The following is an 18659-nucleotide window of genomic DNA, read 5'->3' as shown; positions in this document are numbered from 1 at the left end:
CATCGGGGAAAGCTGACAGGGGAGAGACCTGTGTGTAGACAACACAGGTCTCTCTCCTGTCAGCATGGACATGCTGTGTTGGATCTCTCTGCACAGCAGAGAGGTACAAAACAGCATGTCTCCAAAGTAAAACACAGAGCACATAGTAAAACACAGACAGTACACAGTAAACCCTTTGATTGCCCCAGATGTTAACCCCTTTCTGCTCAGTATCAGTGCTTTTTAATTAGCACTGATTGCTATATTAGTATCACTGGGTATGTCAGTGGCAGTTAGTCAGTTCCCACCCAGTGTCAGAATGCCCGCCGCAGTCCCGAAATAAGTTGCTGATCGCCGCCATTACTAGTATAAAAAATAAAAATTTTAGTATATATACCGCCATTTGTAGATGCTATAACTTTCACGTAACCCAATAAATTTACACGTAGTGGGAATTTTTTTTAGAAAACCCATGTAGCAGAATACATTTTGGCCTAAAATTATGATGAAATTTTATTTTTTACATTTTTTTATTGGATATGCTTTATGGCAAAAAGTCAAAAGTAGTGCTTTATTTTTTCCAAATTGTCAGCCTTTTTTTGTTTAAAAAATAAAAACCGCAGAGGTGATCAAATACCACAGAAAGAAAGCTCTATTTGTGGGAAAAAATTACACAAATTGTATTTATGTACAGTGTTGCATGACCGCGCAATTGTCGGTTAAATGTAACGCAGCACCGTATCACAAAAAATGGCATGGTCAGGAAGGGGAGTAAATCCTCTGGAGGGCACGTGGTTAAAACAAGTCTTTCCTGACCCTTGTAGCTGCAGACACTGTGTCACAACTCATTTCCAAAGTTCACAGTAGAAGCCCTGAAGCAGTTCAAGCTTTTGCTGCAGCAGTTCAGCTCATCCTGCTCCCTTCCCCTTTTAAAGCTTATTCACTGTGCGTTTTAAGAATATGTAAATACTTAATTGTACATTAAAAGCTAAGTCCACCTTTTCAGGATAATGGCCTTTTCAGCCAGGAGCCCCAGTAAATAATTGAAAATGTGCAGCTTTGAAAAATGTTGATTAATGTAATTGCCATATCTGTACACCGTTTGCGACAACCCCACCCCCAATGCCTGGAGTGCTCACCCTCAGCATTACAGAAGAGAGCATTCTCAATCACTTAAAATCCCATACATACATGGTGCACTCTCTCTTCCTCTTCTGTAGCATTAGCTGAACTCTGTATTGCTGCAACAGGGGAAGAGAGAGAGAGTGCACCATGCATGCATGGAATTTTGAATGAGGAAGAGTGTTGGCTCCTGTGATGCTGGGGGTTAATACCAAACTACTGGAGCATATTAGAAACAAGGTAGGATGGGGAAAAGCTACGCGGGCAAGTTTTTCTACCAAGCTTTGGGGGGTAGCGCTAATGGCCTGCAGGTATAACAATTACATTAATCACAGTTACAATTAAAAACTATGAAAGGTTTCCTCCCATGCAGCCAATAATCGATGGACAATACTATTCTGTGTTCCATATGTTGCTATGGTTGAGGCTTTACATTGCTCTTTGATTAGCCTATCACTGGTTATGTATCTGTATTTTGGATTTTGGTTTTTGTTTTGCTGGACACCTTTTGGAGTTGGGATGTATGGGACCATTGATTATCATGGTCATTAGTCTGTACTGTTCGGTTTTCTGGTTGGATTCAATAGAATTCTTCATTTTATAAAAAAAACTATGAAAGGTTAAACAAAAATCTACTACTGTGCATCATTTTTACTATGTATATGTTAAACATAAATATGAAATAAATTACCAACTTTATCAAATTGTCTGCAGAAACAGAGATAACTAAATAAACCACTTTAAATATTACCAGAATTTATTTTGCTGATTTGACAAACACAAAATGTATTCACAGAGAAAAGCAAGTCTTTTACAATGTGATCAATCATAATGCTGACAGCCATGATCCAATCAGTATCTTCTAGGCATTAGCTAATCAAACACTGATTCCAAGAATCTACTCAGCAACGCAAGCAGTCTGAAGCCACAAATCAATTAGACAAATTATAGCAAATTTTCAGGACACATTTCATGCATGATAAGGTATGATGTCAACGTGAAACAATTGAAAATGGAACTTTGCAAACAAAGCAACATGTATATTTAGCTTTACTGTGAATCATTTGAATCATAGCATACAAATGTGATAAATACATTATTTTACAGTAAAGGCACAGTGACTTAATACAATAGGAATCAACACAGGCTAATGATTTTGATGCCCAATTAATCTTAATTTACATCATGTAAAATATATACCAACTACTGTTCCTAATGAACTGAGTACCTAATTCTTATAATTACAGCTTCAACCTATGAAAAGTTTGCTTCTACTACGGAGGTCTCATCTAGGACTTCATTCTTATATGAACTTTATTCAATTAGTGTATTCAACAAGGCAGTGCAATTAGCAATTGTAATGTGCATAGTGGAATAGCCAAAAACCCAAAGTTATATAAGTCATCCCACAACAACAATATGAATTATGATCAGCTGTTCACATTGCATATTACCATTGTGTTGGATTGCCTTGTTGAACAAACCCGTTAGTTCTCTATTTGCTCAAATACTTAATGTAGAATGTTGTGTAAAAAAATCACATTATTCTGAGGTCACTGTAAAAGTGCTTGACAGGTAGTACAGTAGATATGAGCTTGCTAGTCAACAATGGAGAGTGGCAGCAGATGGGGTTAAGTTCTTGAACAATCTACGTGCGCATGCAGGCAGCTCATCAACTGCCCATGTTACACTATTAAAGTGACTTTTAGGTAGTATGGAGGCATTGATTCCATTAGTACAGTTGTGTCCAAAATTATTCAACCCCCAATGCTGTAAAGGGGTTTAGGGACTATAGTGTACATTTGGAATTGTATTCAGAATCAAATCCTACAAGGACGTTGTAACTACCCAAATGCAACTAAAATGACATCAATTGTTTATGTAATACAGTAGTAAATGGTTCTTATGTGGTTTCTTCATTGCCACAATTATTCAACCCCTTAAAGACTACCACTCTGAAGAACAGAGGTTCATACAGGTGCTTTCCATCAGGTATTGAAAACACCTGTGGATGTCACCGAGCAGCAATCAAGCATAATAAGCACCAATTAGGCAGCTTTAAAATGACTGTGATACTCAGCTCCTTCTAGACATTTACTGGTGTGGTTACAAACATGGTGAAGGCAAGAGAATGGTCCAGGAAGACAAGAGAAGAGGTGATTTCTCTTCACAGGAAGGGCAATGGCTATAAGAAGATTGCAAAGATGTTAAACATACCAAGAGACACCTTAGGAAGCATCATTCGCAAATTCAAGGCAAAGGGCACTGTTGAAACGCTACCTGGTCGTGGCAGAAAGAAGATGCTGACTTCGACTGCTGTGCGCTACCTGAAGCGTAGAGTGGAGAGAAGTCCCCGTGTGACTGCTGAGGAACTGAGAAAAGATTTGTCAGATGTGGGTACAGAAGTTTCAGCCCAGACAATAAGACGCACACTGCGTAATGAAGGCCTCCGTGCCAGAACTCCCAGGCGTACCCCCTTGCTGTCTCCAAAGAATAAGAAGAGTCGACTGCAGTATGCCAAAAGCCATGTGGACAAACCACAAAAGTTGTGGGATAGTGTTCTGTGGACTGATGAAACAAAATTAGAACTGTTTGGGCCCATGGATCAACGCTATGTTTGGAGGAGGAAGAACAAGGCCTATGATGAAAAGAACACCTTGCCTACTGTGAAGCATGGTGGAGGGTCAATCATGCTTTGGGGCTGTTTTGCTTCTGCAGGTACAGGGAAGCTTCAGCGTGTGCAAGGTACCATGAATTCTCTTCAGTACCAGGAGATATTGGATGGAAACGTGATGCAGTCCGTCACACACCTGAGGCTTGGGAGACGTTGGACCTTTCAACAGGACAATGATCCCAAGCATACCTCCAAGTCCACTAGAGCATGGTTGCAGAGGAAAGGCTGGAACATTTTGGAGTGGCCATCGCAGTCACCAGACTTAAATCCGATTGAGAACCTCTGGTGGGACTTAAAGAAAGCAGTTGCAGTGCGCAAGCCTAAGAATGTGACTGAACTGGAGGCCTTTGCCCATGAAGAATGGGCGAAGATACCCGTAGATCGCTGCAAGACACTTGTGTCAAGCTATGCTTCACGTTTAAAAGCTGTTATAACTGTAAAAGGATGCTGTACTAAGTACTAAGATTGAATGTCACTTGGGGGTTGAATAAAACTGATAATGCTGTGAGCACAGAAAAGACATTTGTGGTTATTTCATTATAACTGTTATGTTATATTTGTCTGACCTACAAGTGCCTCTTTAATGTAAATGTAAGCAAGATGACTGAATGATCAAAAGCAATGTCAAACTGGCCAAAACACTCAATTTCAGTGGGGGTTGAATAATTTTGGACACAACTGTACCTGTATCAATCCTCCACCAATGTATGTTAGATTTAAACTAGAAATATGTCAGTAGAAATAGGGTTTAGTCATTAGATGGCCATTGCTAGCAAGGAAATAATGCTGGTAAATTGAAATTATATTGGTAATGAATGATCATAAGAGGTAGGCTTGATGTATGAAAGTTAAAAGAAAGTTAATGTTGTGAAAGATATACTTCCTGATTCCCTGATATTTGGTAAACCAAAGGACTGACCTATTCTTGTTTTTCACAGTATATGTACAGATCACATAAAAAAAAAAACTAAGAGGTGTAATGGCTACAAAAAGAGCATTTTATGTTGTGATCATTATGTGGCATTGCATACCATTAAGTGGTATATGAATCTAGAAAGCAAACATGATAGCAGAACAATACAATCTAAAAAATAATTCTGTACACAGTTATCCCAATATTATTATTATTATGGTCAATTTGAGACATTATTAACAAATATCTATGATGATGAGGGCTAGTGGATTGCTTGAAAATCTAAATTTATAGTATATTAATAATAAAAACTGTGGCAGTCGAAAACAGTGAATTAAATTCTTTTTTCAGCGGCTGGTATGCAGTGCGACCCGACTGAAATGAGCACAGTGAAGATGCACTGATCTTAGCAGACCACACTGTTTTCCTTTTTTATATGAACTTTATTGAGATCTCACAAAGACATCTCATAAAGTTCAATTGTCGGACACGCCAGTGGATTACCTCTAACCACACTGCACATGAAGTACTTTTTATCAGCGCATTGTGCCCACACAGCACCACAATGCAGGGATGGATATCGGGCACATAGGAGACAAGGCATTTTGCCTTGTTCATGCTGTGGGACTGTGCTGGGATAGTCACCCAACACAGTCCCACCACATCTGGTGTGAATATACCCTTAATCAGTGCTTTTACTGAAGAACTTCACAAATGTGCTCTCTGCAGTGAGGAGGTAAGTATAATTTGTAAGTCATTCTTACCTCCTTGTGACCTCCACTGAACTGCAGTAGAAAAAACTTGCTCCCCCTACAGGTCAGTCGCTGACAGCACACTTCTTGTCAATCTTCACTGAATTGTTTGAACTGAATTAGTTGGCCCAGTAGAATTCCATGGGGATAATTATGTCAAACAATAGCTCTAGGATTTGAAGTTTCAGACAGTGGCTGCAGAGGAAGCCGGTATTTTCTTCCACATTTCCAGTGAAAGACAAAAGTAAATATAATTTACAGATTACACTTGTCTCCCAAAGCGAAGTAGAGAGCAGCTTTGTGGTGTTCCCCTTTAAATACTATCATGTTTTTATCTAGATATTTATGGAGGAGTTTACAACAAGCAAACACTATACATGGAATGCCCTCAAGAATAAAGAAAGATAGATTTTCAGAAGCCGCAGGTATAAAGGGTGATTTGTTTTGCTTTGTAACCAGCACAGTCTTTTTTATCATGACTAAAAATCAAGCCTTTTGTTGGCAGCTTATAAATATCCACAAATGGCTGGGTGCTTAGCGGGATAATATTCAAAAAGCAGCTAATCAATCCAGCGGCAGTGAATAAATTGAATGTCTTTTCCCCAACACAGTTGTCTTTATTATACATTCTTTGGAAACATTCATAACCTTAATGGTTAGAGAAAATACAACATGCAGTAGTTTGTAACCCACTTTCGATTCCACAAAAGAAAGAAATGAAAATACACAGTATGTCTGTCCAAGCCAAACACACATGCATTGATAACAAAATGATTTTATAACAGAGATTGGAATGCCCCGGTCACGTCCATTTTGTTTCCTGGACCAATATATAGTAACACTTCACTGTGAGGAACACAAGATAGAGAGTTTCCCTGTCACACCGCAACAGGAATTTGCCATTATTTTTAGCAGTGATTGCTTAGGTTTGGTATTTTATGACTGCTTTCACAATCATTAACCCATTTTAAATGGGCACATGGATTAAACACTGCTGCTTCCTCCCTACTCGGCTACAGCGAAGACTTAGAAGGGTAATCAGTCTTGTGAGCAAAGCTTAGATCCAGGATACAAATGCTATCTTCCCCCAGGCTAATTGAAACGGCATGATTCCTCACAGCGGTTGATAAAAGGTAACGTGTAATCATATGCAATTTTTCATACAACTTCATTTAATGAGCATGGAGCCATCAAGGACCAAGGAGTGATCAGATGTGTTTGGTAGTGGTTATTACCTGTCATCTGTTTCCTGTGCCTGCTGCTTCTTGTTTATTTTAGCATAAAGGTCTTGAACTTGGTCCCTCTCTGAAGCAGGAGCAAGTGGGTCCCTTGCGTAGCTATAAGCCCCAAGCACTGGAGGGGAATAAGGCCTCTGGGAGCTATAGCCTGGAGGTGCCTCCCTAAAGTGGTTTATCTTGGCATAATTAGGGTCCATGTCGTCATCCTCCATGGCATGACTTGCACTGAGGTCAAAAAACACTTTTGCCTGTTTTTCACGTATTTCTTGATGCTTTGAATTTATCCTGAGGGGAAAAAAAAAAATAATGATTAACCTTTTTAATGGGTTAACATACTTTGCTATGTAATTACCTATGATACTACAATGATATAACCGGATAAAGGGAAGCATGTGTTCATTGACAGCTACGTACTAAAAACCTCTACTGGCCTGTACATATGATATTTTGTTTTCCCTCAAAAAAAGAGGTACAATCAGGTCCATAAATATTGGGACATCGACACAATTCTAACATTTTTGGCTCTATACACCACCACAATGGATTTGAAATGAAACAAACAAGATGTGCTTTAACTGCAGACTGTCAGCTTTAATTTGAGGGTATTTACATCAGGTGAACGGTGTAGGAATTACAACAGTTTGCATATGTGCCTCCCACTTGTTAAGGGACCAAAAGTAATGGGACAGAATAATAATCAGAAATCAAACTTTCACTTTTTAATACTTCGTTGCAAATCCTTTGCAGTCAATTACAGCCTGGAGTCTGGAACACATAGACATCACCAGACGCTGGGTTTCATCCCTGGTGATGCTCTGCCAGGCTTCTACTGCAACTGTCTTCAGTTCCTGCTTGTTCTTGGGGCATTTTCCCTTCAGTTTTGTCTTCAGCAAGTGAAATGCATGCTCAATCAGATTCAGGTCAGGTGATTGACTTGGCCATTGCATAACATTCCACTTCTTTCCCTTAAAAAATTCTTTGGTTGCTTTTGCAGTATACTTTGGGTCATTGTCCATCTGCACTGTGAAGCGGCGTCCAATGAGTTCTGAAGCATTTGGCTGAATATGAGCAGATAATATCACTTCAGAATTCATCCCGCTACTTTTGTCAGCAGTCACATCATCAATAAATACAAGAGAACCAGTTCCATTGGCAGCCATACATGCCCACGCCATGGCACTACCACCACCATGCTTCACTGATGAGGTGGTATGCTTAGGATCATGAGCAGTTCCTTTCCTTCTCCATACTCTTCTCTTCCCATCACTCTGGTACAAGTTGATCTTGGTCTCATCTGTCCATAGGATGTTGTTCCAGAATTGTGAAGGCTTTTTTAGATGTTGTTTGGCAAACTCTAATCTGGCCTTCCTGTTTTTGAGGCTCACCAATGGTTTACATCTTGTGGTGAACCCTCTGTATTCACTCTGGTGAAGTCTTCTCTTGATTGTTGACTTTGACACACATACACCTACCTCCTGGAGAGTGTTCTTGATCTGGCCAACTGTTGTGAAGGGTGTTTTCTTCACCAGGGAAAAAAAATCTTCGGTCATCCACCACAGTTGTCTTCCGGGTCCTTTGGTGTTGCTGAGCTCACCGGTGCGTTCCTTCTTTTTAAGAATGTTCCAAACAGTTGTTTTGGCCACGCCTAATGTTTTTGCTATCTCTTTGATGGGTTTGTTTTGTTTTTTCAGCCTAATGATGGCTTGCTTTACTGATAGTGACAGCTCTTTGGATCTCATCTTGAGAGTTGACAGCAACAGATTCCAAATGCAAATAGCACACTTGAAATGAACTCTGGACCTTTTATCTGTTCAATGTAATTGGGATAATGAGGGAATAACACACACCTGTCCATGGAACAGCTGAGAAGCCATTTGTCTGATTACTTTTGGTCCCTTAACAAGTGGAAGGCACATATGCAAACTGTTGTAATTCCTATACCGTTCACCTGATTTGGATGTAAATACCCTCAAATTAAAGCTGACAGTCTGCAGTTAAAGCACATCTTGTTTGTGTCATTTCAAATCCATTGTGGTGGTGTATAGAGCCAAAAATGTTAGAATTGTGTCGATGTCCCAATATTTATGGACCTGACTGTAAATATAAGATGTGCTCTCTTGCCCTCAAGAATTACCTCCTGTCCACCAGCACAAATAGAGAGGGTGAATCTCCCCAACTTAGACATGGCAATGACATTCTAACAGAGGTTCAAACTCTGCTTAATTCTTTCCAAAGACACATTTTAACATAGATATAAGCCATATCTGAATGACATATAGTTTGATAAAGCACAGAATATTATAAACAAGTACCATTTTTGTTTAAATAAAATACTTGCTATCACTTTTAATCATTTTTGAATCTCAGTTCTCCTGATCTCCTGTAGTCTCTTTGCAACCCCTCTCCTATCTGCATGCATGCACAGCAGCGATGACTACGTAGCATTTTTCAGAGGTTTCCTGATGACAACAGTGGGCCAAACCTGAATAACTTGTGTTAAAACAGCCACTTGTAGTCTTTGTTGAAAGTTCATGTGACATAGTCACAACAGAGGAGCACAACTGGAAGTGCTGTCACAATGTAAAAGGAAGTGCCTGAAAATGACCCTAATGGCAGGATCACCAGGTATTATTCTAATAGAAGATACAGATATAAAAATATTGAAAGTGACTTTCTGAATTACATTAAGAGTTTATATGAGAATTTTGTTTTTATGAGACAATTGGATCAATGAACTATTGCTTACATCCAAGATAAAACAATCAGTCATCAAGGAAATGCAAATCAAATCTATCAAACTGATTTTTTCTTTGTTGTGCTAAACTATTGTTTTTGATTTAAACAACATGTGGAAAAAACTGATTCCATAATCAGTATGTTGTTGTTACATGTATGACCATTATTACACTGTGCAGCTTGTATATGTTATACCATAGGAATCTGTCCATACCTACAAAAAGCATTGTTCATAAAAAAGACAAATGGCTAGCATCTATCATCCAATACTAGATTATCCTTGAAGCACACAAGACCAGATAAAAATATAAATTAACGTAATAGTACATTAAATTAATTAGACTAGCAAATTACAGGAAATGGCAATCTGCTCTTAATACTGTCACTAGTGACTAGGGCAGATTTGAGAACATTAGACGTAATAAGACCTAAGGGAAGGAAGGATATAATGCCTAATATCCTGGCCAATATTTGTCTAACTCATTAATTCCCTTTATAATATACTGGTTTCTAGTATGCTTCAACAGCACAGCGTCTCATTCAGACAAACTAAAACAAGCTGCCTGGGAAAGTGATATTAAAAATACATAAAGGTGAGAATTTCTCCCCAGTTGCTTGCAAGCAAGAGAAGTTGTTTTGAAGGCACGTCCTCGGGGGGGAATCTCCACAAAATTACATTGAAGACTATTTCAAGGCAACATGCAGGCATGGCAACATATATTGGCATACCACTTACTGATTTGTTGATTCTCTCAATGATCATTGTTTACTTAATGGACTTTTGCTCAAGATCGAATAAATAACTTTTTTATAATAGTAGCTATTATTGGTAGACATTCACAATGCTGAAATCATAGGTGCATAAACTGTATGTCTGGCGTGGTAGTTCATTCAACACAATAACACCCCTAATTAAACAATAACTGAAACGTGCAGACAGTTCTGAAACACTTGTTTTTTTAAAGTGATATTAAAAGTTAGGTTCATTTAAAAAAAATACACGCCATACTTACCTGCCCTGTGCAGTGGTTTTGCACAGAACAGCCCTGTTTCTCCTCTTCTTGGGTACTCCACCGACGCTCCTGGCTTCTTCACCTTGGTCAGTGCCCTCTAATAGCAAGCCACTTCCTATGGGAGCACTGGTGCATGCATGCTCCCAAGCCCCAATCCATACACAGAACCGTGGTTTGGCCTGCCCTCCGCTCTCTCTCCTCTTTGGCTCACTAGCTGTGTTTGACTGCAGTGGGAACCAATAGCTCCCAGTACTGTGTTTCAGCCAATGGGAAGAGAGAGTCCTGGGACAGCCGAGGCTCTCGTGCACATCATTGGATCAAGAGCGGGCTCAAGTGAGTATTAGGGGGGCTGTGGAGGGAACAACACAGAGAAGGTTTTTTACCTTCATGCATAAAATGAATGAAGGTAAAAAGCCTTCAGCCTTTACATCCACTTTAAGGGTCAGTAGCCCCCAAAATTGACATATTAATTACAGGTGGAGTTTGATCCTGTTTTGTTTCCTTCGATACTCCAACAGGGAAACTATCTCTGACATGATAAGTAACCAAAAAAGTCATACCCCAGCCCCCCAAAAAAGTGCTATCCCAAAAGTCTGTAAAAGTCCAAAATCTAACTGTTAGCTGCTAGGGAACTCTCCCTACCATGAATTGTCACTGTCCATTTGAGAGTTTTGGGTACTGCGCACCACCTATGCATGCTCTAGCACCTTTTGCTGCTAGTTCCATATCACAGAATAAATAATAAAGGAATTGAACTGGGAGAGTGGGAACATCTCAACAGGAGTGCTACCCACCACAAAGTCCCCAACAGATATAACTTTGTATTAAATATTTTAATAAAAGTTTATAATTACTATATTTGTAGAACAAACCCTATCTACTGGATTCTCATCTATGTGTTACATTAACAAGCTATTGATGTGTGCTGTCATTCATTCTGCATAACCCTCCATGCAAATATACAGTTAACAGAAACACTCCTGCACTATAATGTACCACAATGCACAGATGTGAATGCTCTGTGCATGGCGTGCTGTGTTGTTAAATACAACCTACGTGTTTTTTCATGTGTTACGGATTGTTGAGGAACCTGGTAGAAAAAAATAATTCCAGGGATTCTGTAACTGTATCCAGACAGAATTACTACACAGGCAGGCTGCTATGGATATCTGACTTTCACAGTTGCTATCTATGTTTACTCCAAAATTGTGGCAGGGTAAAAAGCAATAAAGAGCATGCAACAGCCTCTATACACAGGTACTATTAGATACGACAGAAAAAGGAAGGCTCATTTTATTGAGATATTCAAAACAGTATTAGAAACTGGGATCACTGTGTAGGCAGGCGCAGTCCATTTTCTCCACTGCAGCTGAAGGGGAAGTCAAGGGAAACTTGGTTTCTCTATGGCTCCCTCGGTTCCCTGGAGCAGCATTCCAGTCAGGGTCTTTTTAAGTCCCTTCCCGAAGGTTTTGGCACACATTTGTGGCTAGTGAAGGAAAAGGAAGAGCAAACCTGTTAGGGACAGCACAAGCAGCAGGGAGAGGTTCTGAAGGAGTAGGGAAAGATCATGGCCTACATCTGACCTTCAACAGGCTCCCTTTTTGATGGAACCGACCAGGCCATATTCCACCCCCCTTGGCAAATGCTGTTTTCATTTTGGGCCTGCTACCACGGACTTTCTGCTGCATAGACTCTAAGTTTCTAGTCGGGTGAGTCTCCTGCCAGGTTGTTGTGCTATTTGTAAGTTCCTCAATACATCAGTTACTGCACTCCGGGCCTCTGTGTTTACCGCCACCGCACCACACTGCACCTACACAATTATTGCATTCCAAAAGTAATATATAATAAAAGTTCTACAAAAAAGATATCACAAAATACCATTGGTTACATGTACACAGCAATATAGAAATATGGCACCTAGCATCAGGAACTTGTTGGCAGAAACTGGCAGCAAGATCCTACATAATAAGCGCTTTGGATGCTGTTTGCATGCAACATTTGAGAAACACTTACATGCATACAGCAGTAAGGCGTAAATGGCCTCCTGTAGAACACAGGTGGCTTCTGATGCCTGTTGTCCTTTTGTTACTAGGATGCAAGCTGCTTCTACCGCGTAGTGTCCACTTGTTGCTTGGATACAGGCTGCTTCTATCACCTAGTGTCCATTTGTTGCTTGGATACAGGCTGCTTCTACCGCGTAGTGTCCACTTGTTGCTTGGATACAGGCTGCTTCTATCACCTAGTGTCCATTTGTTGCTTAGATACAGGCTGCTTCTACCACCTAGTGTTCATTTGTTGCTTGGATACAGGCTGCTTCTACCGCCTAGCGTCCATTTGTTGCTTGGATACAGGCTGCTTCTACCGCCTAGCGTCCATTTGTTGCTTGGATACAGGCTGCTTCTACCGCCTAGCATCCATTTGTTGCTTGGCTACAGGCTGCTTCTACCGCATAGTGTCCACTTGTTGCTTGGATACAGGCTGCTTCTATCACCTAGTGTCCATTTGTTGCTTGGATACAGGCTGCTTCTACCGCCTAGTGTTCATTTGTTGCTTGGATACAGGCTGCTTCTACCGCCTAGCGTCCATTTGTTGCTTGGATACGGGCTGCTTCTACCGCCTAGCGTCCATTTGTTGCTTGGATACAGGCTGCTTCTACCGCCTAGCGTCCATTTGTTGCTTGGATACAGGCTGCTTCTACCGCCTAGCGTCCATTTGTTGTTTGGATACAAGCTGCTTCTACCGCTTGGCGTCCATTTGTTGCTTGGATACAAGCTGCTTCTACCGCCTAGTGTCCATTTGTTGTTTGGATACAAGCTGCTTCTACCGCCTAGTGTCCATTTGTTGCTTGGATACAGGCTGCTTCTACCGCCTAGTGTCCATTTGTTGTTTGGATACAAGCTGCTTCTATCACCTAGCGTCCATTTGTTGCTTGGATAAAAGCTGCTTCTACCGCCTAGTGTCCATTTGTTGTTTGGATACAAGCTGCTTCTATCACCTAGCGTCCATTTGTTGCTTGGATAAAAGCTGCTTCTACTGCCTAGTGTCCATTTGTTGCTTGGATACAGGCTGCTTCTACCGCTTAGTGTCCATTTGTTGTTTGGATACAGGTTACTTCCAAAGGAAGGATTCTAGCATTGTTCTGTTGCTAGGACACAGGCAGCTCCAATAGGGTGCATTTGTGCTGTATGCATACAAACATTATCACAGACGTTTACATGCATGTACCATAAAATACGGTTCTTACTCAGGAATAGATAAAGATTTTTTTTATGGATCTATACATAGTGCAAGTTTACCAATCTTTACACAGCTGTCTACATGGGCCCATAGAAAACTATATGTTGTGTTCAGATCCTTAATCCCTTCCAGCCTCCACCACCCGGCTCTTTAAGACATTCTTGATGCCGGGAAGTGGAGGCAGGCTTTCTGATCATGTGACCGCCATGATTGGTGGTAACAGCGGTCACTTGATCGGAAAGCTCCTGATGGCAAGTAGACATTGGCAGCTTTCCGTTACCCACTGGTAGCTGTGCCAGAAGCGTGTGCGTTCTTAGCACAGCACTGTTTATGTTTGGGATGCATATATGCGGCCTCTTGGCATTAAAATCCACCTGCCGGGTGGCCGCAGATATGCGTGCTGGCCAGAAGAGGTTAAAAAAAAAACATGCTAAACAGATAAAAAGAAAGTGTTTTTCATGCCCGCATGCATAAGCAATATAAGCAACTGGATGAAACAGTGGTGAGCCACTTATGGACAGAATTTCAAGAAAGCTTGTCCTACAGGAAACATATTTATTCAAATAAAAAATAGACTTTTTGTGTTAATGCAATAACAGAAATTCGGTTCACCCAAAATATACACTGAAACAATACTGCAACACCCTAGACACAAAAAGTCACACTTTCTCCCCTGAAAGTCCAAAGTCAAAAGAAAAGACACTGAGAAAGTTTTTTTGTTAATGTAGACAGTCAGAAACCTTTCTAATCTGCAAAGGACAAAGTTAACATGATTTAGTATACAAGTATGCTGTTGTTATCCAAATCGAAGACCTTAATTCTCGGCACAACTGTAACCTGACGCACACTTCTAAACAATACACCTTTCATTATGTGATGCTTTTATTTTTTTTTATAGGGTAGAGTGCAAATCCGGAAAACATTTGTATATACAACATAACCATTGCATCAGACTCCACACACACAATAGACCTCGGTGTATATGTCTGGCACAGGATGCTTAAAGCAATCCTTGGAATTCATCTTGCAAGAGCATTCCACTGAAAAGAATCCTTTTGTTGTCAAGGTTCCTCTCAGGTCAAGAATCTGTTTAATCTTTCAGTCATATGAGAATGATTAAAAAAGTGATCTTCAGTTGCTCAGTATCAGTTAACATTCACTAAATAAAAGGGAAAAAATGTCTGAGCCGCTGTAACAGCAGCTATCAGCTTTTGAATACACAGATGTTTTTCTATGAAATGGATCTCTCTCTTTCCTTGTAAGTATTGTTATATAAAGTTTACATTGTTGTTGACATGAGGGAGACTGAAGAAGAATACTGTCACAGACAAAATAATAAATAAATAAAATAAAGCTGGAGAGTGCAGAATTTGTTTAAAATGTGAGGCTGTATAGAACACAAGATTCATTTCCAGACTACACAGCCAATTGGTCTTTTAAATGTATCAGCTGCAGACCTATTTAATGGTGTACAGCTCTCTGGCTTCTTACCTTTAGGCCTCATTCATGCTGGGTCTTTGTCCAGCTCTCTCAAACACTTTTCCTCCTGGCAGCTGCATTTTTTGGCAGAAAAAATACTTGATGCTTGTAAATGCGTGTAGCGTGTTTAGGCATGTCAAGCGCTTAAACGCCAGTTCATTTTAGTGACCAAAATAATTATTTATTCTGGTCATTGAAATGAATTACCACTTAAGCGCTAAATGCATCCAGCGTAACACGCATTTAGACACGTTTACACACGTCAAGCATTTTTTCTGCCAAAACGCCCTTGCTCCTGGATGCACTGGCAGTGGGGGTTTTTTCTGCCTCTAAATGCCTATGTGTGCAAGGAAACATAGGCTAACATTCAGCCCGGGTTCACACTGATGCATTTTCAGCATGAATTCCGCACCACATCAGAATCTCGCCCTATTCATGTGAACCGCTGCGGGTGTGTATGTTAAGTTAACAACACCCCAAAAGCGGTCAGCAAAACATGGTGCGTTGTGCAGAATCAGATTGCATAGGTGTGAATATCTATGTGATCCGATTCTAGTGCAGACCCAAAAAAGGGTCCTGCATGTTTTTGGTGTGGGTGCGGTGCAAAAAGAGCCATACAAAATGTATGGCTCCAATTGTACCGCACACGAATGAGATGCGGTTCCTGTGCGAATCACCGCACATATGTGAACCCAGGCTCAGGTGCAATTAGAAGCAGAAAACCTAAGAGCAGCATTAACAATATCCAGTGTGCATAAGGCCTTATACTGCTATGCGAACCTAAAAAGACAAAATACATGGAACTACATATTGGAAACAGCCACCTATTCATACTAGTCAGGTCCATTGCAGTGCAGTTATGTTGTACATTAACAAGAGTTGGCAGCTCATTAATTTTAGTAGGCAACCTAATACACCACAAAATCATACCCGCTGCATTTTTTTTCCTTACAGAGTACCACAACACGTGGTATGGTAAAATAAATAGCATTTCAGTGCACCAATGCATATAATGTCAAAGCACAAAGGAGTGAACAGGGCCTAAAAGAAAACCGGTCTTATCTCCTGAAAATACAAGATATTCAATTGTCATAAATGGTTTCTGTACTTTTTAAGTCACTGACAAATAGGTATCCAGATTTGACCTGACTTGAAACAACCATGTAGATTATGATCTGCATGTTTGTGGTGTGCTAGTGAGGTAGACTGCAATGGAACTAGAGACAGCCGGGCATTAGCATTTTTAAAAATAGGTAGCCAATTGCAGCTTCAATATGAGGTGAAAAATACTCACCAAGAGTAGGCTGCTAAAGAAAAAGATCAATACTTACCTGTCCAGTGGGTGAGAATTTAAATCTTCCTTTTGTTCAGGAGATACTAGCCTTATGATGCAATGTGCGGTTTCTTCTGCCAACCATTATGCCACAATTGTGTAGCAGCCGACACAATGGGCATCAGAAAACATGTTATCAGGCATTCCTGCAAACAGTTAACTATGTGACTGGTATCTCCTAAGGAAAAAGAAGATTTGACTCACTACCTGCTGGACAGGTAAGTATTGATATTCTATAGCAGCCTGCCTATGGTTTTTTTCAAGATGGAAATTATTAACTCCATCTTGAAATTATTAAAGAATATAGTAAAAATGCAATAAACAGAACCCAAGCTTCCAACCAGTGGAGGATAGAAACAATAGTATCCCATTGCAAACAAACAGCTGGAGCCCTGTAATGCATTGCACTGTTGCTCCAAATATCTGTCTTCCTGTCTTTGCGAGTCTGGTTTATTTATGGTATTATACTTTTTTTCATGGCAGGTTCACCCCACCATAATTCTCACCTATTATTTTGAAGTGAGGCCAACAAAACAGGTAAAGGGGGAAAGGGTTGAGTGAAGTTCCTCTTTAAACAATTAATGTTTAAAACCAGTTTAAAAAAATATAAAATGTCCAGGAAAAGTAAAAATAACAAAAGCAGCATTTGCTGCAATACACATCTTCAGTCTGGAGCTGCCCCCAGTTGTAACTCCTTTCTACCACCAGATGTTACCAGGCTTCCAGGTTGGATGATGACCAACATCTTTCAATCCATCATTCAGTCCACTTCGGCTATCGTAAACCTGCCCTCTTTGGATATGTCATTGCACAGCTTGGGTTTGCAGAACTCCTGGACTGAGCAGAACTGTCATGTCTTTAAATTAGCACATATTATTTGTATTAATTTCATTTCATAATTTTAATCAAAAATGTAGTGTGTAGGTAGGGTTTAAAATACAGTTAGTATGTCAATGCATACGTGTACAGTCCTTAGAGGAACCACTTTAAGGTGACCCTATTACTAGAGAATTGTAGTAACTCATCAAACACAATTACAGTTGCTGTCCTGTTCCTACTGACTTTAAATGGAAACATTCTTTACAAAGTCTGGCCATGAACCCCAGCCAAGCTAATATTGACTCAAGCGTAAGAGTGTGAGCACTAGAAGCAAAATGTAACATGGATAATATATCAAAATTCATTGGATACATCATGTTGACATTGTTTAACAAGGTACCAACATGTAATGGTAGAATCCCATAGGTTCTTGACCACATTGTGAATTGCCAATGCAAGCAGTGACAAGAGGGTTTTACAATACCTGCCAATCATTAATATATAAGCATTGCAAGCCTTGTAAAATAAAATGGATACTTTTTAAACTAAATATATCATGAATACATGAATTCCAAACACATACAGAAAATGGTCATTAAATAGCTATTTCTGCATCTCTAGGAAAGAAAATTGTAACTAAAAAACACACTAGCTGATTGATTCTAAGAATGGCACTGGGAATTCTCTTTGTTGTAGCATATCACAAAAAAAAAACTAATAGCATACAGATTGTGTTTGTTTTGGGACATGGAGATGTGTGTTTAAATGTTAATTGAAGAGGTTTGACAGATGGAAGTCTGGCAGGATGATCTGGAAAGGATGCAAACAGGTCTTCTGGGATTTAGAAAAAAGAGAAAAGGTCCAAGGTCACTTACCTTAACTTTGTGTGTCTCCATCGGATGGGTGTGAAAGTGCACTTCCTGTTCTGCCAAAAGTTCCATAGCACAGTAGAGGAAGTGTATTGTAGACAGCCAAGCAGCAGTGTCAGCAGGAATTTTTTTATTTTAAGTTTTGTGCTGCCTGAGCCAAAATATTCATTCGGGGAATTTTATAGCTAGTGCTCATCAGTATTAAAAGATATAGTAAAAATATTGTTATATGCTTATGGTAGTAATTAGAAATACATGGGCACCTGTAGTCTACACATTCTTATTTGATGTTCATCATCACATACTCTCATACAACAAGAACAAATTCCTAAACTTGCAATGTAAAAAATCTTGTAGATGTTGGCAAAATATGCTGCAGTGGACAGTCCTACTGCCACTGCTACTGTGATGACAATTTAAACAACAACCTGTCAAGGCCTTGTGCCACTCTACTACCTAGAAACAGAAACCTACCTCTGTCTCCATCATGACAAT

At 39.9% G+C, this 18659-nt stretch overlaps 1 protein-coding gene across 4 annotated transcripts in view; it reads right to left on the bottom strand.

Annotated features, from left to right (window-relative positions):
- The window catches only part of PARD3B (par-3 family cell polarity regulator beta), a 1797179-nt gene that overhangs the window by 678149 nt on the left and 1100371 nt on the right, over positions 1–18659 (bottom strand). For all 4 annotated transcript variants that reach the window (XM_089670923.1, XM_089670934.1, XM_089670945.1 and 1 more), the window contains one exon: positions 6676–6963. In XM_089670923.1, the coding sequence (XP_089527049.1) occupies positions 6676–6963 (288 nt within the window). The remainder of the gene's footprint in view (positions 1–6675; positions 6964–18659) is intronic.

Source organism: Staurois parvus, unplaced genomic scaffold (genome assembly GCF_062004578.1).
Source record: "Staurois parvus isolate SC_StPar_1 unplaced genomic scaffold, SC_StPar_1.0 ptg000011l, whole genome shotgun sequence".
Classification (NCBI taxonomy): Eukaryota; Metazoa; Chordata; class Amphibia; order Anura; family Ranidae; genus Staurois; species Staurois parvus.
Note: the sequence above shows the minus strand (reverse complement) of the source record. Positions and strands in the feature narration are given on the sequence as shown.